We start from the raw sequence: 24,547 nt of genomic DNA on the forward strand, positions 1-24,547 counted from the left end.
ATGCATTATGTAAATGACGGGTCCCCACAAAGATAGTGCCACTAAGTGTGTGTGTGTGTCTGTATGTGTGTGACTGTGTTTGTGACTGTGTGAGTCTGTGTGCGTGCGTGTCTGGTGTTTCTTGAAAGAAGATTACATTTTACTAAACACTACAATTTGGTGGGGCGCCTGGGTGGCAGAGAGGAAAACCACTTGGCCACCATCGCAGCGATCCGGGGAAGCAGGATTTGGAGTCAGCGTTCCAAAACAGTAAGACCCAAAAAAAAAAAAAAAAAAAAAAAAACTCTGAACACATCAACAGCACATTGAGCTTGTAGACTGAAAATAGCAGCACAATCCTGGATATAAATCCTATCAGTCCTATTACTGGCATAAGGTCCGTGATGGGTTGGGCCTGAGCTGCATCGCTCGCTGGCAAGTCAACAGACACACAAGCAACAGTTTGTAGAAAACGTGAGCTGATTTTAACACAATGTGTTGGACGTAGATGCGTTTTACTCAATCTTGAGTGAGTTATTAGACGGAGAGAAGAGGATTTGATCATCCATCAGGTTCCCAACAACGCCGTAGCTCAAATACATTTATCCTGCATGCTACTGAATGCTATCACATGGGACACAAAGCACTTTTAGCGTCTTTTAGGCCCGGAACCCGAAAATTTGACTATTTGGATATTCATTTGTTGGGTATGTATTCTAATTTCAATTTTTGGGATTCTTTTTGTTTTTCCTACCCTATTTCTATGCAAATTTTGCAGTCAACCCTTTTTTTTTTTTTTAACCTCTCAAATCAACCAGGTAAGTCGATTGAGAACAACTTCTCATTTGCAACTATGACTTGTCAGTAGGGCTGTGCTCGATTGAAGAAATTCTTAGTCGACTAACACTCATTCAACTGTACCGACTAATCGATTAGTTGATTTAAATCGACAGATCTGTAAATCTGAGTTTCTCCACAAAGAGTCGTGCTAAAAGCACCACTTTAATTCTCGTGTTTACCAGAGATGTGCTCGTACGTTTCTTGGAAATAAGTCATTCAGCATGAAAAAAAAAACATGACTAATGGACTAAAGAGATCTAAGTTGACTAAGACCAAAACGACCGATTAGTCGACTAATCGACTAAGAGGGAGCAGCCCTATTTGTCACATTCACACAGTTCCACATTCATACCTGGAAGCTGCCCAGCACAACCACAGTCTGATCTGCTGGCCCCCTGGAGCGGGTGGGGGGTTAAGGGCCTTGCTCAAGGGCATCTCAGTGGTGGTGATGAGGGAGGGACGAGCGCTGCTCTTTCACTTTCCCACTGCCTCTTTTTCTTTTTTTTTTCTTCCTATGCAACAGCTACTTTGTTTGTACATATTTGTTTTTCTGTATTTATTGTATATTTTATATTAATGTTTAACATGTTTGTGTGTTTATATATGCACCTTTCACCAAGGCAAACTATGAAGGTAAATATGGTGCAAAATGTGAGAGCTTGTAGAATACAATGTGAGAACTTGCAGAACAAAAACTCTGAACTTGTATGTTAAAATTTGCACTTGTAAAACTAAAATTTGCACTTGTAAAAAATATTCACACATGTGATCAGAATTTGAAGTCACAAAAAAAAAAAACGAGTTTGTAAAAAAAAAAAAAAAATCTGAACTTGTAAATTGCAATTTGCACTTGTAGAAAAAATATTCACAAATGTGTAGATTGATATTTGCATGAACACAATGACAGCTGCAAACTTGTAATGCAACATTTACTCGTGTGCTTTTTTTTTTTACTCAGGTTCATTTTCCATCACAACCACAATTCAGTGAATACAACCTCTCGAATGTGTAACTGTATTCGCTCTCTCGCATCACAAAGTGGTGAATCTGCGCCTCGACTTTTGCAACACTTGTTGCGATACATTTGGTGCAAAACTAATTTGTACCTGTGGACTACGGCTGTGGAGCTCTGAGCCAACAGGACGGGGAAAGCAGGGTTTCTATCGCCAGATGAGGGACAACTCTGTCCGGCTTATTTAGCTATGTAGCGTGGAAGCCTGGTGGAATAACAAGCTAGCGTTAGCTAACCAACCAACCAGCCTGCTTCTAAATAAATACCTTTTAATTATCTTAACACTTTTTAACAGTCAAACTGAAACTCTGGCGGTGAGCTCCGGGTCCTGCAGCCGCAGACGGACCGTCACCAGTAGGGATCGGCCAGCGGAGAAAGCTTTGCTGCCAACCTCGACCTGCAGTCGGAGCTCCAGCGGGACACGGAGAGCCCCGCACAGGGTAGCTTTTCATTTTTCACTGTAAATGCAAAAATCGTTTCCAAAGGTCTGTTTCATTAACTACTAATAATCGATATCGGCACCCGAAAAAAACCAGTTTCGGTCGAACCGTGATCTGGACAGCCCTCCTTTCAGCAGAACGTCACGTCCACGAAGACACACCGTGAGAGAGAGAGCAGCGCTGGGACCAGACAGACAGCTGCTGCCCAGGATTAGTTTCATCTCATCAGCGTAAAGAACCACACCGCTGCCAAGAAGGGCTGTGGGAATCAAAAAAGCAGACGAGTGTGTGTTTGTTTGTTTGTTTGTGTGTTAGGTGTGTGTCTGTGCGTGTGTTAGGTGTGTGTGTGTGTGTGTGTGTTAGGTGTGTGTGCGTGTGTTAGGTGTGTGTTAGGTGTGTGTCTGTTAGGTGTGTGTGCGTGTGTTAGGTGTGTGTGTGTGTGTGTTAGGTGTGTGTCTGTCTGTCTGCGTTAGGTGCGTGTCTGCGTTAGGTGCGTGTCTGCGTTAGGTGCGTGTCTGCGTTAGGTGCGTGTCTGCGTTAGGTGCGTGTCTGCGTTAGGTGCGTGTGTATGTGTGTGTTAGGTGTGTATTAAGTGTGTGTGTGTGCGCACGTTAGGTGTGTCTGTTAGGTGTGTGTGTTAGGTGTGTGCGTGTGCTGGGTGTGTGTCCACGCGTGTGTGTTAAGTGAGTGTGTGTTTGTGTTAGGTTTGTGTGTGTGCGCGAGAGAGAGTGAGAGAGTGTGTTTGTGTTAGGTGTGTGTGCGTGTGTGTGTTAGGTGTGTGTTAAGTGTGTTTGTGTGCGCGCGCGAACAGGATTAGTTTCATCTCATCTGCGTAAAGAACGACATAGCTGCCAAGAAGTGCTGTTGAAATCAAAAAAGCAGACGAGTGTGTGTGTTTGTTTGTTTGTGTGTTAGGTGTGTGTGTGTGTTAGGTGTGTGTGTGTGTGTGTGTGTTAGGTGTGCGTGTGTTAGGTGTGTGTGTGTGTGTTAGGTGTTTGTGTGCGTGTGTTAGGTGTGTGCCTGTTAGGTGTGTGTGCGTGTGTTAGGTGTGTGTGTGTGTGTGTTAGGTGTAGGTGTGTGTTAGGTGTGTGCGTGTCTGTGTTAGGTGCGTGTCTGTGTTAGGTGCGTGTGTATGTGTGTTAGGTGTGTATTAAGTGTGTGTGTGTGTGCGTGTGTTAGGTGTGTCTGTTAGGTGTGTGTGTTAGGTGTGTGTCTGTGTTAGGTGTGTGTGCGTGTGTTAGGTGTGGGTGTGTGTCCGCGTGTGTGTTAAGTGAGTGTGTGTTTGTGTTAGGTTTGTGTGTGCGCGTGGGTTAGGTGAGTCTGTGTTAGGTGTGCGTCTGTGTTAGGTGTGCGTCTGTGTTAGGTGCGTGTGTGTGCGCGAGAGAGAGTGTGAGTGTGTGTGTGTGTGTGTGTGTGCGCGCGCGAACAGGATTAGTTTCATCTCATCGCCGTAAAGAACGACATAGCTGCCAAGAAGTGCTGTTGAAATCAAAAAAGCAGACGTGTGTGTGTGTGTGTGTGTGTGTGTGTGTGTGTGTGTGTGTGTGTGTGTGTGTGGGTCACTTTCCCTCCATCACGGCCCGTGCATTTGTGCAGCGCTGCTTAGCCACAACGCTTCCAAAAAGGCGGACGAAAAACAGACGTCGACTGCGCCTGCTCGTTTCACAGGTTTTTCCAGACAAATAATTTCAGGTTTGTGCCCGCTAGCGCCAAGCCTCTGTCCGTCCCGCTCTCTCTGGCCTATAATTACATGCCCCTCATTTGATTTGTTCATTAGTTTAAGCCTCGGCTGGGTAGAAAGCAAAGCGGAACCCTCTTATTAGTGGTTCATGACTCTGCTCTCTCCATGGTGAGCGCTGGAGCTCCGAAAGGGAAAAGAGCGGCGGAGCAGTGGGAGAGGGGAAACTGGCGTGAAGACCTTATTTTAACCCAACGCACACATCTTCCTGAAGAGACGCAGCAGTGAATGCACTCTGTCACGAGAAGTGTAGAGCCGTAAAACCTCTAACACATAAAACGCTGCTGTGGTGTTAAGAAGGTCGACAAACATTGGTATTACAGACTACAAAAACTGAAGGCAAATATTTGGCTCAAGACGAGACACAACTATCAGTATTTCCATGACTAACGGGAAGGTATGAAGGTTAACGTCAGCTTCATTCAGTATAATCTCCCCAGTCTTATTTACCCTGTACACAAATGAATGCAGGAACAACACACAGGAACATGTTACAATCAAATTTGCTGATGATACAGCGATCATAGGTTTGATACGGGACGATGAAACCAACTACCGGATTTGGGTAGATCAGTTTATAGACTGGTGCAGGTCCAGTTGTCTTCTGCTAAACACAAACAAAACTAAAGAAATGATATTTGACTTTAGAAGTGGGGGCTCGACCCACCAGCAGATGACCATAGAGGCGCAAGGGATTGAAGTGGTAGAGGAGTATAAATACTTAGGAATAATAATAGATGCTAAGCTATCCTGGAACACCAACACCGATGCCATCTATAAAAAGGTTCTGCAGCGATTGTATTTTATGCGGAAGCTGAGACAGTTCAGAGTGGAAAAAGACATGATGGTCCTTTTCTGCTCCATTGCCTGGTACTTGTCTTTGTCAGTGACAAATAAAAAGTAAATTACACCGGATAGTTAGTATGGCCAGCATGATTGCTGGACTTCAGTTAAGTTCTTTGACCACAATCTGCAAATCTAGGGTAGTGAGGAAAGGACAAGCTATTTGCGGTGATGGGCTACATCCCCTATTCCAGGCGTATGAGGTGCTGCCGTCAGGCAGAAGATATAGGGTGCCGTCCTTACAAACCAACCGGGCTCGCAAATCATTCATTCCTACCAGCATCACACTACTAAATAAATTAGGGAAAATAACTTGATCCTTTCTGGCTAACAATACTGCATGTTGGTATAATATTAAAACGCCACTGATGATGATGCACCTTACAGTTGATAGCCCATTGGCGCTAATGACATTGCACTTTGCTATTCTTGTATGTATGATGTGCAGATATTTGGGATTGTGTATTGGGGGTGCGTGGGGAGGAGGGAGGGGTTGGTGGTCTTGTTGTTGTCTGTTGTTTATGGTCCGTTGTCTGTCTTTTTGATGAGCTGTATGGTGCAAGATGAATTTCCGAAAGGATTAATAAATGTCTTTCAAATCAAACTAAACATAAATAAGCATCAAGGTATATTATAAATATTCATTAATACACATCTTGGCCCCAATATACTGTACATATATAGAGCCACAAGGTGGAGGGTGGTCTTGACCAACTGCCACTTTGCTCGTTTGAAAGCCATTGGGCGTTTCCCAATCTGTGTTCTTCTATTGACTTGTGTCCCTGTGAAACGTCATCTCGTGTTGCCAAAGTACTGTCCCAATACACAAGTTTGCATTTTGCCAATAACAGTTAAAATTCCCGGGTGTATTCTTGACATGCCCATTTCCCGAGGATACATCGGTTGGTAACTTGTATGAACTTCGCAGCACCTGTATCCAAACATTCATTTCGGCATTCAATGATGGTTGGATTTCCAGTAGCCTACATAGACAGCCCAAAAACAATACATAGGCGAAAGTGTTGCGAAAATCTTTGCCGAATTGACAATTTGCTCCAAAGTTTTCAGAGCTCCATAAAATGACGCGGCCGCCAGCTTGCGCCTGCCGGGGCCGCTTGCTCAGCACTCGGACAGTCTCGCTCGGAGACCCTGCTGTAGGACCCCGGAGGTCTTTTAGACCGGTCCCGTAAATAAGAGTCTTTTATTTCGCCATTTCGGATCATTTGTGTAAATATCGCAACATGTGGTTAACTGTCTTTTCGGAGTTCAACAACACACAAGTTTCTTTTCGGGAGACTTGTTTAAATTATGCCATAGCCTACATTATATTTTGTAGTTAGTTCATATTTTTGGTGTATTTGTTTTCTGATTTATTAGAAGTTGAGTTTCAGTCTTTATGGTAAATGAACAGTTGTACATAAAGTGGTAACATGTTATGACATGTTATGTAGACTAAAGGGGAGACACCAACCTTTGTAATTTGAATTTCCATCTCCCTGGGCATATACAGTGCACTACAATATAGAAATTATAATTCCACATAACACTAATAGGAACACATATGACACACCAGTGTATGCCTATTTATTTGTTTAATTTAAACTGACTTAAACTTATATGCTAATAATGGTAGGGATCGTGTTCCACTCTTTTGAATAAAGTAAGGGGTGTTTGAGCTAAACCATAAACAATAAAATTAAAGCTCAATTAGTTTTATTTTTCAATATTATTGCAATAGTTGTAGCATTAATAGGTTTTCTTGTCCAGAGATTGTTTTAATACAAAGTGGTTATATTGTTGTGGTTTTTATATCTAGCTGGTATTTTGGAGCCCTGCAGGTAGCCTCTGTGCTGGGAGTGTTGAGCAATAACAGGAAGAACGCATCGTCTCAAACTGTTAAAAGGTTTTTCTGTGCTGGTGAACTTGCGGGTTTATTCTTCCAAGAACAACCAGCAAGAACGTGAGAAACGCCCATGATGTCTCTCTCTCATGGGTGGGCCAAATTCTCTGGGCGGGCAAAGCAGAGAATGGGGAGGTAACCTTGCTCCTTATGACCTCATAAGGAGAAGATTCCTGATTGGTCCATCTGAGCTTTAATTTTCTCAAAAGGCAGAGCAGGATACCCAGGGCTCGGTTTACACCTATCGCCATTTCTAGCCACTGGGGGACCATAGGCAGGCTGGGGCAACGCATATTAATGTTAAAAAACCTCATAAAGTGACATTTTCATGCCATGGGACCTTTAATGGGTTTGTTTATGTATGTATGCACCAATCACCAAGGCAAACTCCACATACGTGAAACTTACCGTGGCAATAAACTCCATTCAGATTCTGAGTTAAGAATTCTGCATTTTATTTTCTATGCAGTCTGATTTATGTTTTTTTCTACTCACATTGGGGAGGAATATGGGCTCTAAACAGTTAGCAGTTTTCATTTTCAGACTGAATTATTGTCTCTGAAATTGCACAGGACAGAACAGGGAAGATATTTTTGTAGTTTGACTGTTCCTCCCTAACGAGACTAAGTCTACAGCCATGCTAAGCTACAGTTAGGCTGTACCAGCTAAAGCTAAGGTCAGCATGCTTACAATCTCAAAGATAACACTAACATGCTGATGTTAAGTTGTAATGTTAACTATGTTCACAATAATTGTCTTGTTTGTTTAATTAGTTTGATTTATGACCAAATACCTGCAAAATTGAACAAATTAAGCATTGTGATGCAATTATGCCGCTAAAGAAAAAGTCAGAGGATCGCCAAAGTAAGTATGATACATTGTCTGGGAACCATGACTGTCCATATCAAAGGTTATGGCCCTCCATCTCATAGTTGTCGAGATATTTCAGTCTGGACCACAGTGGTGGAGTGTCTATAGATCCGCGCTGCTAGCTTGGCTAAAAAGTTACCCAGTAGGATGGAAGGATGGTTAGAACAGCAACTTCTACACTAGTCTATATCCACGACGTTCCACTTCCTGGATTGCTCCGGTGCTGCCGGAAATTCTGCCAGATGTCCCTCATTTTGGGCTGGATATCCGTTTTCTTCCTCATTCTTTGTGTTGGCGTTCTAACCTCTGGTGGATTTGTGAGGACTATGGTTAACTGCTCCTCAGATCTCTGCAAGGTAAATCCAGACAGCTAGCTAGACTATCTGTCCAATCTGAGTTTTCTGTTGCACGACAAAAAACAACTTTTGAACGTTCACATGTTCCACCAAAACAAGTTCCTTCCCGAGGCTATTTTGCAGAGACACCGTGGCTCCGTCCGGAGCTTAGCCCCGCCCACGATGATTGTGATTGGTTTAAAGAAATGCCAATTAACCAGTTTTTCTCCCATCCCAGAATGCTGTGTAAACTAGCCAGACCCTCCTCTGCAGCGCTTTACAGGGAGGTCTGGCAAAGCGAGACAACTCCTACACTGGACACACACACACACACACACACACACACACACACACACACACACACACACACACACACACACACACACACACACACACACACACACACACACACACACTTTCATAGTGTATCAAAACTTAGGGTGTAACTATTTCAATTTTATATAAAAAGTTGATTGAAAATAGCTTTTGATTTTGACCATCAAAAAGCAGGATCGGCGATTTCCCATTTTCTCTATCCTTCCCTGCATACATGTGCACATCTAAAAAGGAAAAAAAACAACTTTACAATTGTAGCCCATATTCGGCATGTCTCAAAGTAACAGCACAGGTCACCAAGAGGTTATGAAATAAATACTTCAGATGGTGCGAATGAAAGCAACCAGAAAGGTACAAGAGCTAAAGCCACTCTCCCCATGAGATCAGAAGCCAGGTTCTTTCTTTCCTTTTCACACACACACACGGAGATCAGATGAGAGCTGCTTTAACGGACTGTCATACCAACGGAGGCGCATTACACCCCGGTGGTTCTCATCCACATGAAAAGCCGAGCGCCGCCGAGAGTGGCGAAGGACGAGGTCTTCAAATCACAAGCTTACTCTTCTCCCTTTTCCGTGTACAGTAACAGCAACAGCCACTGTCATCGCCCAGCACTACAGGAAAAAAAAAAAAAAAAAAAAAAAAAAAAAAGAGGCTTTAGCCTCATTAAAGTGTCAGCATCCTCTCTTTACACAATAACTGGATATGCTGCCGCTGTAATTAAAGTCCCCTTTCAGCACTCCACACACCCTGACCTTTCCCTATGCACACACTCATTGTCCAACCCGGTCTCACGGCAGTTTGTGTAAATGTCCACGTTATTCTTATTCTATCGATACGTGTTCACGGAGACGTTTTTCTCGTTTTTTACGTGTAAATGTCACATTATTTTTTACGTGTAAATGTCACATTATTTTCTCGGGGAAAGGGCGCCGTAAACGCTGGGAGACGCGCCACAGTAACACGCGGGACAAAACGCTACACGCAGGGACGCCATCCCCGGGAACCAAAGCGCCGCAAACGGGACACGATCCCCGCTCGCCCGGGTGAAAGTCCTGTGTTGTTTGACCCATCCACCACCCCGAACAACCTCCCTACGGGGATTTTCGGCTTCTTCTATTACTTCCTACAATTTCGTGCTGTGGCCACAAAATATGCTTCCCATTGAAATACATTACTTTACATTTTCGTGTTGTCCACCACGTAAAAACCGACAAAAACGTCTCCGTGAACACGTATCAATTGATTCAAATAACGTCACATTTACACGAACTTCCATGAGACCGGGCTGCATTGTCTCAGTTAAAACCAAAAGGACACTCCACTGGGACGTAAATGGACGTTTTTATGCTTGTGAAAAAGGAAAATGGATGCAAGCATGCACAGGAAAGAAATGTGTTTTGGCCTCATCAAGGAAACAAAGCTCGATGGATTGTAACCATCATTATGAGAAAGTGCTGCTGCAACTTTGGCAAAGAAACACTTGTGACAGAATACCCTTGATAGGCACCATCATAACCTATAATCAGAAGATGTGCAAATGATAGAGATGTCTCCCGACATTGCAGTGCCAGTCGTTGTCTTTTGGGTCCCTGGGCACCCTCCTGTCAGCGCTCAGGCAGGAGAGTGGGAGTGATGGCAGAAAGGGCTGTTTGTTTAACATGTCACTGGAACAGCCGTGTTGAGACGAAGGGACCAGATGGAGGAGAAGAGTAGACAGGAAATCCATCTAGAGAGGGTATTGTCCTCTCAGTCACACCGGTATACACCATTAAGAAAGTAATTGCTCTCACACATCACAGAATCAAAACGTATTCACTGGGAATAGAAGCTAAAAACGTTCCCCTCTCGCACCAATGTCTACCAACTAACTAACTAAACAGCTAACGTTTAGTGTGGTGCAACAGAAGTAAATTACCATTAAGCCTCACATCAGTGTCAGGCTTTGCTCCTACTCTTCTGCCATCTGTGGGTTACCGTTCAACAACAACACACCTCGAGCTAGCGAGCTACACGCTGAAAACGACAAGTTTTGAACAAAATGTGGATGGTGCAACAAGACAGGCCTGCTTGGTTCTTTAGGGTCAACGATGGTAAAGCAGGGGTGAAAAAAAAAAAAAAAAAAAAAAAAAAAAATCGATACACTTTAGTATTGCAATATTTTATTTAGCAATACTGTATAGATTTTCAAAAACGCAATATTGATTTATTTATATTTTTTAGTTTACGTGCAAAAATATTCCTGTAAGAGTGGTTCACATTTATGTTGTGTTTAAACCCCCTACCGCTAGATGGCAATGCTGAGACACACCACTAGTGTCCTTGCTAGCAGTACCTAGCAGTGCCTAACCGGGCCTAACAGGGCCTAACGGTTCCGAGCAGTGCCTAACAGTGCCTGACTTTTTGCTAGAAGCTAACAACGTAGCTATGGCTGAACTTTGGCCTACTTTAGCATATAAACATTAGCTCACTAAGAACCTGGGGACCACAATCCCAAACAAAGATTTTCTGTGTACTGAATTGTTTACCTAAAGTAAAATGATTTGACTTTTATGAACATCATGTCTGTGTTTTTTAAGATTAGTTTTTCTAAAGTTATACTAAAAAAAAAAAAAAAAAATCGATCTGGGGGATATATGATATCTATCGATCTATCGATCGATAGATATCACACACCTCTGGAGCAACTGGGGGTTAAGTGTCTTGCTCAGGGACACATTGGTTGATGTAACGCTGTGGGAATCGAACCCAGGTCTCCCACACCAAAGGCATGCGTCATATCCACTGTGCCACGTTAAACAGAGACAGGGCGTGAAAATGCCATGCCAAAATCAAGATTATTTTTGGGGCATTTTTTTCCCCTTTATTAGATAGTGACAGTGGATAGACAGGAAAGGTGAGAGAGAGAGATGGGGGATGACACGCAGCAAAGGGCATCGAACCCTGCGCCGCTGCAAAGTACTCCGTCTACGTGGGGCGCACGCTCTTACTGGGGGAGCTAGAGGGTCGCCCCAAATGCCATGGTTTCTGTTGCGTCCCGCTCGGGCGCGATAATGGAGGACCTGGTGAAAACTATTTTTAAGCCGCTTCACGCCATCCCTACGAATAACATTTGCTTCGACTGTTCAGCTAAAAAACCCAGTTGGGCCAGTCATCGCCTATGGTGTATTCCTGTGTATAGATTGCTCTGGGACACCGGTGCATCTGACCTTTATCAGGTCCACTGAGGTGGATTTCAATTGGTCTTTGTTTCAGCTAAGATGTATGCAAGTGGGAGGCAATGCCAGTGCAATGTCATTTTTCAGTCAACATGGGTGCACGACCAGTCCTGCTAATACCAAGTACAACAGCCAAGCTGCTCAGCTGTACAGGGAGAAGATATCCCACGGCACTGAGTTGTGGCTCGACAGTCCGGCTCCTCTCTCCCCAACATCACCAGACGACAAGCAAGTGGATTTCTTCGGTCTTCATATACAGGCTCTCCTTGCGTGCGGCTTATTATGCCAGTTCTCCATCCTATACAGATCACCAGAAACATTTGTTGGCAACGCTAAACGGCCGATTGGTGGGATTGCTGTGGACAGAGTACACATGGAGATACACTGGTAAGAGCCAATGAGGTTTAACCATGTATCAGCTCATTCAAATATATCCCGTTAATGTATTGTGTCGACAGTTAATTTAATATTGGATGTGGAGTTTTCTTTTGCGGGGTGCAAATGCTCCACCAGAACCAGTTCCTTCCCGAGACCATTTAGCAGAGCCACTGTCGCTGCGTCCGGAGCTCAGCGCCGCCCAAGACAACTGTGATTGGTTTAAAAGAAATGCAAAGTATCTTTTTCTCCTATCCCAGAATGCATCTGTGGTGTAGCCAGACATTTACTCCACAGCGCTGTGGAGATAAGAGCTGGAAATGGGATACAAGCTCAAGTTTAAGAGTTTGCTGCAGTATCATTCCTTTTGTACTTGACTGAATCAAAAGTAGCTTGATTATGCACAAATATTACCCAGATTCCCTCCGAGAACGGCTGACAGAATCTAAATGGGAACACACACACACACACACACACACACACACACACACACACACACACACACACACACACACACACACACACACACACACACACACACACACACACACACACACACACACACACACACACACACACACACACTTCGCCCCTTGTCTATGAAATGACACCCTATTTTGTTCTCATTTAAGCTTTTTATATTCAGTAAGAGGGTGAGGTACAGAGGGCCTGAAGCTGTCTTGGGTCATTAAACCAGACATTTTCTTTCTTCTTTCAGAATGGGGTTTTCTGGCACTAACAGCAGACAGAGCTGACAGATTAGACAGGGGGAGTTCGTTTCGTTTTGTGTGCTGTGGCCTTCAGGAAGGGTGGGCTGCTCGCTTGCGCTCGGGGCAGCAAAACCACGCCTGTCACTGTTTGACGGGCCAATCCAGCAGTGCGGTCATAGGGAGGTATGATTGATGATATTATGTACTCACCCACACATCTGAATGCCAGCACACTCCTGTGATTTAATCCCCGTCCCTTCATCAAACATCCAGGCGTAGCAGATGGACTGCACACCGCTGAAGCGCCATTTCCCCGAGGCCAACGTGTCGAGACCTCCGTTACTAAATCAACTCTTTGAGCCAGCACTGACTGAACACAGGAGTTGTAATACTGTTCATGCATATCCACTGAAGCACGCTGATTAGCACAAAATTATCAAACTCCGATTAGAAGATCAGAGAATTTTCTGACATATCCGATAGACAAAACTGCAAGATGGATTTGTTGCAACTTTGGCCTGCAGCTGTAAAGTAATAAAGCGGAAAAATAGTCTCCATGACGCCCGTGTTGATACATGTTCAAGCACATTTCCCGTCATGATGAACATTTCCTTGAACCCATTAAGTGTAAGACAAAAAAAAATAAAAATAAAAACGTCTTGGAAATGGAATTGCCTGACTGCCTTCTTGCACACACACTTTTAATAGCCGTCCTGTTTGACAAGACTGACCCCTAGTGGTGATTCAAGAGGCTTCATTTAAAGTATGATCATGCACTCCTCTGTAGAACTGTCAATAGCACAGACATATTAATCCTACCGTGCCATGTTACAAAGTCAAACAAAAAAGGTCCGGCTTTACGTCGACACGGTCCTGCTGACAGAAACTTCAGCATCGAAGAGAGTGGAAGCTGTCAGGCAGTAAATCCAGGACTAAGCAGAGCTACACTGCCTAGATTAAGCCAACCATCCCCCAGTCAGACCACAAAGAGGTTCATTGTACTTGGATAGCATATAATGGGAAGAACGGAGCATGATTTTAGCAGTGATTTTCAATTATAGGAGGAATGAATGCATATTTATAACTGAATGTATGGATGAATCAGTGTTCATGTATGGCTGAATGCATGGATGCTTATGGAAGTAGGAACGAGTGTTTGTAAGGCATGTATGGGAGAATAGAAGAATGTAGGAAGGATGGCTCTTTTTCAGAAAATGGTCATTTGCAATTTGTACAGCTCTTTGAGTAGCCCAAATGTTTGCTGTAAATTTGTCTTTTAATTGTTTTGTGCTTGTTGTGTGTCGCTGTTGTAACTCTTGCAGCAATTTCCCTCAGTGTCCAAAACTAATTTCTCCTTGGGGAGACTAATAAAGATACTTTGACTTATATAGTTAGTCTCCCTGGCCTCAGAGGACTATGAAATATCTCCAGAATTAACAACACAGTGTACTCTGCTGTAAATGCTAAGATGCTACAGAGGAGAAGTGACCAAATGGAGAGGAGAATTAGTAATAACAAACAAAAAAAAAAAATCAAAAAAATTGGACGGCAACTGTATCAGGGTTCTCACTGCAACGCCACATTTTTACAGAAGAGGAAACCTACCTGAGCCTCCGAAGACACACGACCTCAGCTCTAAGAAGAGGGGGCTGCTGATGCATCATTGCGAGCGACAAATTATCATCAATACCACTCTACCACATTATCATCAATCTCTCTCTCGAAAAACAAAAGTATCTCTCCATGCTAAATCATGAAATCAATGCCCTTCTATCAGCGAGAGGGATTGGGTCTCCTAGTGATCTCGGTGGCTGAGTAATGTGAAATCTATCGCGGGTTAGTCCGCAGCATGGCCCGGACAAGATCAAAGACAAGACCCCAGAAAACTTTGCATTGATCAGCAGCCACAAGAATGCAACACGGGAGGGGGAATTTGAAACAATTTGAATCAAAGGCAAATTATCTAATATCCGTGGGACCTTAATTCGGAAAAAATATGAACGAGAGTCAATGGAGAGATAATCATTATTTTTTGATCCCGTTTGAATTGAGCCACGGATTATACATATGATGTTCGTCAATTTAAAACATTATTTTTCAACCGAAGAAAGCCTCCGTTTATTGTTAAACTGTTGAAGTATCAGACTGTGAAAATACGTCATTAGAAAGACTGTCACACTTCCAATGTCTCATGGATGACGTCTGGCTGAAGCTACGATGTCTGTGTGTATCGTGCCGGGGATGTAACATCACTCTAATGAGCAGAGGATCTCTCTCGTTCTTTTGCTTATCTGCTGAAAACACTTCGCTGGATAAAACCCAGCAGTTAAGATAACGTTACATGTGTTGTGGAACAGCGCTAAGCTAGCTAGCTAGCTAGCTAGCGAGCAAGTTGAGCATCAAGCCAGGTGATGTAAATTGTGAGAGACGAGAGCTGTAGTTCACCGAGTGGTTTCACACTAAACTAAGTGGTACTACTTTCTTCGGTTAAAAAGTTAAATTGATGATCATCATATTTGTCATCCATGGCTCAATTCAAACGGGACCCATGAGGTCCACCGGAAGGGGCGTGGCTCTCTATAGAGAGTGATGACTTGTTTTCCCCTCCGTTGGGGGGGCGGGACTTAAGGCGGTTACACACCAACCAGATGGCCGACCGTCGGCAGAAAAGCCAGTGGGACTGATCAGTCTCCCCGAGTCGGTCCAAAAAGTTCGAAGAGACTAGACGTAATACGTCTCCATAGCAGCAGGCGGCGGCAATCTGTATTGTCGCCCAAAAAATGAAAAACGGCAGCTGATAGGACGAACGCGTCACATGGGTTTGTTCTATCCGGTAATTAGAAGCCAGACTGTTATGGCGGCTCGTTCAGAATATGATCTCATATTGGACTAAAATAATTCACCGAAACGTGTTTCTGAGAACATTTGAGGAGAGAAATAGGCTGTGATGCAGCTGCTGAATCGGTCTTCATTTCAGATCGACAAAGGTCAGTTTAGAAGATTTTCGTCAGATTGTGAGAGACTCTAGTCACGCTCATCACGCTCGCCGTTTCCAGGGGAGTCCCGACTGAACATGTCAGGTCGGCCAAAATGAACGCCGACGGCCCCTCAGACGGACGACAGCACGGGACACACCGAACAGACTCGAGTCACCGACCTCGCCAGACTGTCCAACGGCCGATTATCGGGTTAGTGCGTCAGCGCCTTTAAACGCGCTCCATCTATATATCCCCATTTCAATCTATGCAGCTTATAAGTAAGGTTCAAAATTGGTAATGATATGGAAATCAGAGCTCCCAGATGAGATCTGCTGTTTGAGAGTTACAATTGTTGGCAATGACGCTCTCTTGGTGCACGCAATAAAACTCAATCATTTCTGTTTGACAAGACAAAATGTTATTTTTATACGCAGGGTGAATAACTCTGGACTCTTCCCTTCTTCCTCATGTTGTCACGGTGTTGCAAGAAATAAAAAAGATCCACAATTTTGTATGTATCCATAGTTTAAGCTGTGGAGGCACACTTACCTTGGGCCACTTGGGATTGAGCTCGCAGGCTTTTCCAGCATCGTCCAGCGCCGCTTGGTGTTGTCCAAGTTTGAGAAGCGCTGCTGACCGGTTACTGTACAGGATGCAGTTCTGTGGGTCCGCTTGCAAGGCATCAGTGTACAAATAAACAGCTGCCTGGAAGTCCCCCCGCTGACACGCCTCGTTGCTCTGCTGCACTTTCTCCATGAACTCGGCTTTGCTGAGACCAACGATGCCTCCTTCGTCTCCAGAAACACAGCGGAGGGGTCTGCCCGCTGTCCGAGAACTGAAGATGGAAAACTGGAGAATTGGACAGAGGAGTGAAAGAGCTATAATCAGTCTAATTGAAAAATCTCCTAACACATAACCAGTGTTGTGCCTGAACGCGTTCATTGAACGATAGTTCGTGAACTCGTTCATATTTTGGGCGAATGTGAACTGAACAGGATTACTGCCTGATTAAGGTTACTGTGAACTCCTTCATTCTGGTGTCTGAACGGCACGCTCTCTCAGTTTAACTTCATCCAATAGGGGGCCAGATTTCTACAGAGCCTTCCAGGCCAAAACACACCGTAAACAGGCCTTCATATGTAGCGGAAAAAACACCCAATCTGGCAACACCAGCCACCAGTGTCTCACCACCTCATGGGTCATAAATCAGAAAGCAGCGTGGAGGCTTCGTATGATCATTTAAACCAGTTTTAGGAGGTCGGTATTTAAAAGGTCGGTCAGGATGCAAAAAAAATCTTAAATTTCTGTGAAAACTTTCCACAGAAAATCCATTTCAAAAAGAAAATCTGCACTTCACTCACATCCACAGCGAACCTGAAATGGCACGTTTGACTGATTGGATGTGAAGATTAAATTGGACGCATAGTTTCAGTGTTAAAACTGATAATAATTGCTGTCTGTGGTTCTATATTTGGGCTGTGGCAATAAGTTTGAAAAATAATAGCTCGCAAAAGAAAAAAAGAACTATGAACTTTTTGGAACTGTGAACTTAGTTCAATATTTTGAAGTATGAACTCTGAGCTGAACTAGTTCATATTAAAATTTGTGAACTGAACTTTGAACTAGTTCATGTAGAAAGTGAACTTTCCCAACGCTGACCATAACTGGCAGGAACGCACTTGAACAAAGAACTCAACAAACTGATATACTGGCGTTCAAACATGCAGCTAATATGTGAAGTTACAGTAAGTGTGTGAATATGACGCAGGGTGTTTCAGGCTGCAACTAACGATTACTTTCATTGTTGATTATTGTCTGGATTGATGGATTTGTTGTTTGTAGAGCTGGGCAATATATTGATAAATCGATATCGTGATACGAGACTAGATATCGTCTTAGATTATGGATATCGCAATATGACATAAGTGTCTTTTCCTGGTTTTAGAGTGATGTCATTTTCTGAACTTACCAGACTGTTGTAACTGTTCTATTATTAGCCTTTATCCACTTAGTCATTATATCCACATTACTCATGATTATTTATCTCATTGTGTAAATATTTTGTGAAAGCACCAATAGTCAACACTACAATATCGTTGCGGTATCGATAGAGGTATTTGGTCAAAAATATCATGAGATTTGATCCATATCACCCAGGTCTAGTTGTTTGGGCTCTAAAATGACAGAAAATGTTGAAAAATGTGGCTCAGTGTTCCCCAAAGCCCAAGATGACGTCCTCACAACAACTCACACAACTCTCTCTGTATTTGTCAGTATGGCTATGTTCAGAAGATTGTAGCTATGTTTCCATCCACACGTTTTTATGCACATTAAGTGACATTGAATAAAAAAAATGGCTTATGGAAACCGTAAAATTCAATTGAATTTCATGGATATCGACTCAAAGTTTATATGTTTGGTCTCATCGGATTTTCTCTTGAGCGATATATGGCTTTTGCGATAAACGCTGATGGAAAACGTTATTTGCTGAATAAATTATGAATTGCAATTAAGTTTTAGGTCATGGCGCGTGATCACGGAAGGCTTGTATCATGTGGACGCGCCGACAGTGTTGTCATTACTTAAAATTCCTCATGGGGGCGACAGAAACTACTCACTATAGCTTGAATTAACACTGAAAATGGTTGAATTTGATTTAGTTTGGCTAGCTCCTGGGTATTGTGCACGCTAGATCAGTGTTATGGCTTTCTGGGACACTGAACTAACTTTTCCTGTTATGGTCATGGTCACATCTGCTTTGAAAATGAAAATAAAGTCCACTGGAAATTTCCTTCCTTCCTCAGATCTTCTATCTTTTGGGGTATATTGTGAGATAAGTTATAAGTGCCACCCTGAAGAAGGCTTTTTGCAATTTGCTACGATCAGCTTTATTTTGGTGAAACACCACCACACCTGGAATATACCAACTAACTCTCTGGAGAATCTTTCTCACAGAGGGATTCATTTATGTTGCTAAAATAACATTAGGGTTGGGTATTGTTTTTTTCTGATATCTAGGCTAAAACGGTACCAATAACATCAACATTAAATAGCCATTTAAATAATTGAACTTTTTACAGAGAGGTGACTTTGGGCTTTCTTCTTTTTTTTACTTTTGGGTTTCCTTCCGAAGAGCACCTTGATCATTTGTTTAAACCTCAGAGCGCTCCGAACATATTCTCTTCTAATAATCCAAGTTATGTTGAATTGTTCTGCAGGCAAAGCTTTTAAAAGACCCTGAACATCCGCATAGCATGTGTAATTAACTTATGGCTGTTCAATTAATTGATCTACGATCACAATTTAGATTTCTGCTCCTAACGATCACAAAAACAATGTAATTGAGGAAACATGTTACGTTGACGTTACATTTTGCAAGTAAACTCCCATTTTGTCTTGTGTTCTGAAGGGGAAATTTAATAAGCTCAGCAGGACAAGTATGAAGGAAAATTTCACAGCTCAAGGTGTTTCCACGGTTGATTTGTTTAACTATTTCACTGTTTGTGTGTTTTTTAAACTTTAATAAATGCACAATCTTACCTAAAGTCAACAAGTAAAAGTGATTTCAGTATTGACCAAAATAACCGATTAGGATTTTCTCCATAAAATTGGGCAGCCCTAGTTTAACTTTCAGTTATTGTTCAAGCAAATAATTTAGTAGTATATAGCTAGGGACACACACACACACACACACACACACACACACACACACACGTCTGTTTCACTATCTTTGTGGGGACCCATCATTGACATAATGCATTCCCTAGCCCCTTACCCTAACCATCACAACTAAATGCCTAACCTTAACCCTAACCTTAACCATCACAACTGAATGCCAAACCTTAACCCTTACCCTCACCATAATCTAATTCTAACCCTACAACCAAGTCTTAATCCTCAAACAGCTCTTTAAACTTGGGGGGACCAGCATTTTGGCCCCACAAAGCTGTCGGGACCCCACAAGTATACTGTATTCTCCCGTTTTTGAACCCCAGGAATATAGCGCACACGCACACACACACACACACACACACACACACACACACACACACACACACACACACACACACACACCTGATTGTGTCATCGTCCCCCACTTCCAAATTGTGAACATTTTTACTCCATAAAAATCTAGGCAATCAGCCCTATAATTAACAATAAAGAAAGTAAGACATCTTTCTCTTATACATAGTGTAGTTCTATTGTTTCTGGCAGAATTTCTCTTTATGATCAACTTAATTATTTCCTGGATTTTGTATCATCATAGTCCGTAAACGTATGTAGAAATGTTGGAAATGGGATTCAAATCAAAAACCTTTTTCTGGTTTTCCTTTTTCTCAAACCAAAGTCACACCCTTGCTCTATAGTACAATAACGGAGCACATACGGTTTTATCTTTCCCGTCCTGTTAGTTCAAAATGAAGTTAATATTGAGTTTGATGTTCACAGTCTAGACACGCAGCAATAGTGTAGGCCTGCAACAACAAATCGATAAAATTTGATTACTAAAAAAGTTGGCAACGAATTTAATTATCAATTCGTTGTGTCGCGAAACTATTACGCCACCTAGTCACGGAGATAAAAAAAAACATTGAGTTGAGCGCGGAGCGAAAGAAAAGAAAAAAGAGCAGAGCGGGGGAAGAGGAAATACGGAGAGAGACCAGAGAGACCCGTAACGTTGTTCTGAAACACTCGGCGGAGGCAGAGAAATCAGTACGACCCAAGTCATCCGAGGTGTGGGAGCATTTCACACTAAATAAATCAAAAACGTGTTAATTGCAAGATAAGCAAAAGCGACACGGCATGGCATGGGCGCACCACGGTGATGAGTCAGCACCTAAAACGTAAACATGTTGGAGTCCTTGATGAGGAGGAAGGGAGTTCAACAGCAGGGTAAAGTCACTACACTATCCTACTTCTGTTCCGGTCTGAAGTGAGGAACGTACCGTCCCTCCAGTAGCTCTTCTGGTGCTGCTGTTTACTCGTTATCCAGCTGACTAGCATGACAAGCTAGCGTTAGCTCGGTAATAACAGTAATAAAGCAGGGGTGGTACAGTTTGCAAGACTAAAGACATGGTTTTATTCACTCGCCTTTTTTGGCCCATTAATTTTTCAATCTGTTGTCATGTATATATTATGTGCTTTGTCCCATATCAGTTATTGTTGAAAAATATATTAGTGTGTGGTGTATAAATGAACTTAACTTGCACTTACTACAATGATGGTAATAATTTAATGAATAAGTGTCTGTCTGTCTGTCTGTCTGTCTGCTATTTGGGTTACTTACCTTTACACAACTATTAACTAAAACAACAAACATGTATGTATTGAGTTGATGTAAATCAATGCTTTTGTTTTTTTTATCCGATTCATCGATTAATCGAAAAAATAATCGACAGATTAATCGATTATTAAAATAATCGTTAGTTGCAGCCCTACAATAGTGTGAAGTTCAACCTAATTAAGACATCTTCATCGCGCCAATAAATCTCTCACGGCAACAAGATAAAGCCTGCCTTAGAGCGAGGCCATCGGCATTAATGTGGGATTGAATCTATTATTGTTCCCAATCATATTCAACTCATTACACTCCTGAACCAACTGGCAGACCAACCATTTCATTATCATACTGACTCAGTCTAACAGCGGCTGCATCCAGCCAATACAACTCTTATTGATTAAGTAGATGAGTGCTGAATCCATTAAACAAATCGTTTGCGGAGTATTACTGAATCACGAAGTTCATCTCGGGTTGCATGTTTTTTTTTTTTTTTTTTTTTAGGGCCGGCTTCCTTTTATACCTCTCTTTCTCACCACACCTCCTCAGACTGCATTCTGGGATAGGGCAGGCTGGGTAATTACTTCCAGAGCCCGGGGAGTAGACGCAGCAAATATGAAGGCTTTGGGTATCAAGTAGATTCAGCATCAAGTTACAGGCGCACCACCAATCAGCGGCTTTCTTTGCACCGGTTGACCTTCATCTTTTCCACCTTTTCTTGTTCTTCTCTGTATGATAACGGTTAATCTTTTTAAAACATGTGACAACATGGAAAGAACTGACTTCCTGCTCTACTCTGACTGAACTTTAAAGCATCCAGTGGTTTATATTCTAGTGATTTATAGCCAATTCAACACCTGTGGAGTATCAGAAGATTAGTCTCGCATAGCTAGCTCTTATCTCCACAGCGCTGCGGAGTAAAAGTCTGGCTACACCACAGATGCATTCTGGGATAGGAGATAAAACGCTCTAGGTTGTTTGCATTTCTTTAAACCAATCACAATCGTCCAGTACAGCGACGGTGGCTCTGCTAAATAGTCTCAGGAAGGAACTTTTTTTGGTGGAACATTTGAACCCTGCAACAGAAAACGCCAAATACAATATTAAATGAAGTTAACTGTTACAATCCAGTAACTGTTACAATCCAGTACCGTGAGCTATTTAAATGAGCTGATACATGGTTACATCACATTGGCTCTTACCAGTGTATCTCTGTGTGTACTTCGTCCACAGCAATCTCCACCACTCGCTCCCAAAACCTCCCAGTTAGAGAGGAAATGACCTCAACATATTCTTTGTAAATCTTTACTATCCTTCCCTGAAAGAACCAAGCAGGCCTGTCTTTTTTTTTTCTTTCCAAACTTGCCATTTTCAGCGTGTAGTTCGCTGTAGTTCGAAGTTTGTTGCCGTTTCCTGTAGCGAAGGGATTTTGAGACGCACAAAGAGCGGTAGGTGAGGGGCAAAACCTTTATCCCGGAAATGTACTTCTGTTGATTGCAGACTAAATAAGCTCAATTGCGATGCAACAGATAATGTGCACCACTGGGTTTTTGTGTGTTTTAAGACAAAACGTCAACCGCTGGGTTTGTTGTTGAAGGTCCCGAAGAGGTAACCCACCCTTCAGAAATACACAAACAGGCTGACGGGGGCTGATGTCCACACCTACAACTGACAGCTCTGTCACACACGCACACCAACATCCAAAGGCTAGCTCCCAAAGACATGTCAGGAGAAGCATCTATTATACAGTAGATCAGTGCTTCCAGGGCTCCAAGAGGGAGGGACGGAGGGAGAGAGATAGAGAGCTGCAGATTATCCCTTCAAACAAACACTCCCTCCAGATGACTAGCAGGACCAGAAAAGGGGAACTAATCAGTGACTTTACCGGAAGGTCCCACTGCCTTCTGTATGTGGGCAGGAAGGGAGGATAACGTGAGCCTACACCAAGAGGACACCAACAGAATCACACTAAAGGAGACCGATCAAGTCAACTCTCTCGCAAAGCAAATGTAGTCTGGAATGCACAGTTTTTGGAGGGGGGGGATTGTGTGATTTACTCATGGCAACACACACACACACACACACACACACACACACACACACACAGCCACTGTAGGTTCTTGGCAGTGCAAGACTTCTGTTCATGCAAAAACCAAATAAGTGAAGTTTGAGTTTATTGCGTATATGTACACTGTATACTCTTTTATTGGCATTTAAAATCACGTTAATGTTGGCTATTGTCTGCACACAGAGAGCCCACACATCCAATGTGCAGTACAGTACGGTATGCATGACTGGAAAATCGATAGAGGTCTTTTACGAGGTTTTTCTCAGGAACGGTCAGTTGGTATTTCCTGTCCAGGACGCGAGGTAAAAAGGGAGTTTTTTCAGAAGGGCAATAAAACGCCAACAACTACAAAAATGGCAGCTCGCGTGACAGCGTAGAAAGTAGACTTTGTGATGTATTTTACCTTTTCTTTCAGAGTCGCTTGCTTCTCCATCCTGTGTGACTGCTTCGGTTTGTGCGGCGGGTTCTCGCTCTCATCCCGTCACACTCCTCCTTTCCTGGCTTTTTTTAATCGACTTTACGCATCCAAAAGGTGTTCAAAAGGGAGCACTAAAGTCCTCCTGTGTGGCACGAGTGTCGACGAACTGCGAGAAAAGCCACAAAGACTGAGCTGTGTGGCGTCCAGGAGAAACTTTTCTTAAGGAAAGTGCGCCATGTTGTCAAATCTTTTCCTTTTTTTTGTTCCTGTCTTTTTTCTCCCCCTGTTGCCATAGCGGATTTCTGAGCGCTGTACACAGAGAGAGGCGTGGAGCTGGATGTATGGGAGCCTGAGTCAGGAAAATGAAAAGAACAGTTCATTCATTCATTATTAATGTAGCCCTCGGTTGTAGGCTACTTTGTTTGGTTTTTAAATGTGTTACATACCAATTATAAAGTGACATTCAAAGCAAATGTTAGCTAACTTTCGTGTCGAGGCGTTCACAGACTCTGCGAGGGCAGGGGTGAAGATGAAAAAAGGGGCACATCGCACGCGCACACCGGCCTAAATTGATGATGCCACACCTGGGCTGAGTGATGCTGCGTTCAAGTCCTATTGTTCAACCGTAATTATTAGCAGCCAAGTGAGAAAAGCCGTTCATTTCAGCCTCTTTGAGTTGTAGCTAGTTGTCTGCAGGGCTGCAGCTAACGATGATTTTTTATTTATGGTATCAAATTTTAGTTTAGTTTTAGTTTAGTTTATTTAGCAGGACAATGTGCAGTTACATTAAAAAGATGGCTGCACCAGATTTAGCATTATGCTACTTTCCATCTGTAGTCCTCCAATCATAACAAGAGTTATCTCGAGACACTTTACAGATAGAGTAGGTCTAGACCACACTATAATTAACAAAGCCCCAACAATTCCAGTAATTCCTTCAAAGGCTAGCATTAGCAGTGGCTGTTGTGACAGTGGTGAGGAAAAACTCCCTTTTAGGAAGAAACCTCGGCAGACCCAGGCTCTTAGTATGAGGTGTCTGACGGGCCGGTTGGGGGTGTGATGAACAGTGGCGATAATAGTCATAATACAGATAATGGAACAGTGACTACAATGGTAGTCGTTGTAGTTCATGTCAATTAATCATTAATCTGTTGATTATTTTTTCGTTTTTTTCTATAAAATGTGTTTCCCAAAAAGCCCAAGATGACG

At 42.9% G+C, this 24,547-nt stretch overlaps 1 protein-coding gene across 3 annotated transcripts in view; it reads right to left on the reverse strand.

Annotated features, from left to right (window-relative positions):
- Positions 1 to 24,032, reverse strand: part of LOC114555278 (tetratricopeptide repeat protein 28) — a 386,074-nt gene extending 362,042 nt beyond the window's left edge. Inside the window, exons 1-3 of one of the 3 annotated variants that reach the window (XM_028577568.1) lie at positions 23,785 to 24,032; positions 23,324 to 23,687; positions 16,124 to 16,409 (exon numbers count right to left, since the gene is read on the reverse strand). In XM_028577568.1, coding sequence (XP_028433369.1) covers positions 16,124 to 16,330 — 207 coding nt within the window. In that variant the 5' untranslated portion in view covers positions 16,331 to 16,409; positions 23,324 to 23,687; positions 23,785 to 24,032. Of the gene's footprint in view, positions 1 to 16,123; positions 16,424 to 23,323; positions 23,688 to 23,784 lie in introns of all 3 variants that reach the window. The other 2 variants (XM_028577566.1, XM_028577567.1) reach the window with 2 other exon arrangements.
- Between the last annotated feature and the right edge of the window lie 515 nt (positions 24,033 to 24,547).

The sequence above is a fragment of the Perca flavescens genome, chromosome 5, assembly GCF_004354835.1.
Source record: "Perca flavescens isolate YP-PL-M2 chromosome 5, PFLA_1.0, whole genome shotgun sequence".
NCBI lineage: Eukaryota > Metazoa > Chordata > Actinopteri > Perciformes > Percidae > Perca > Perca flavescens.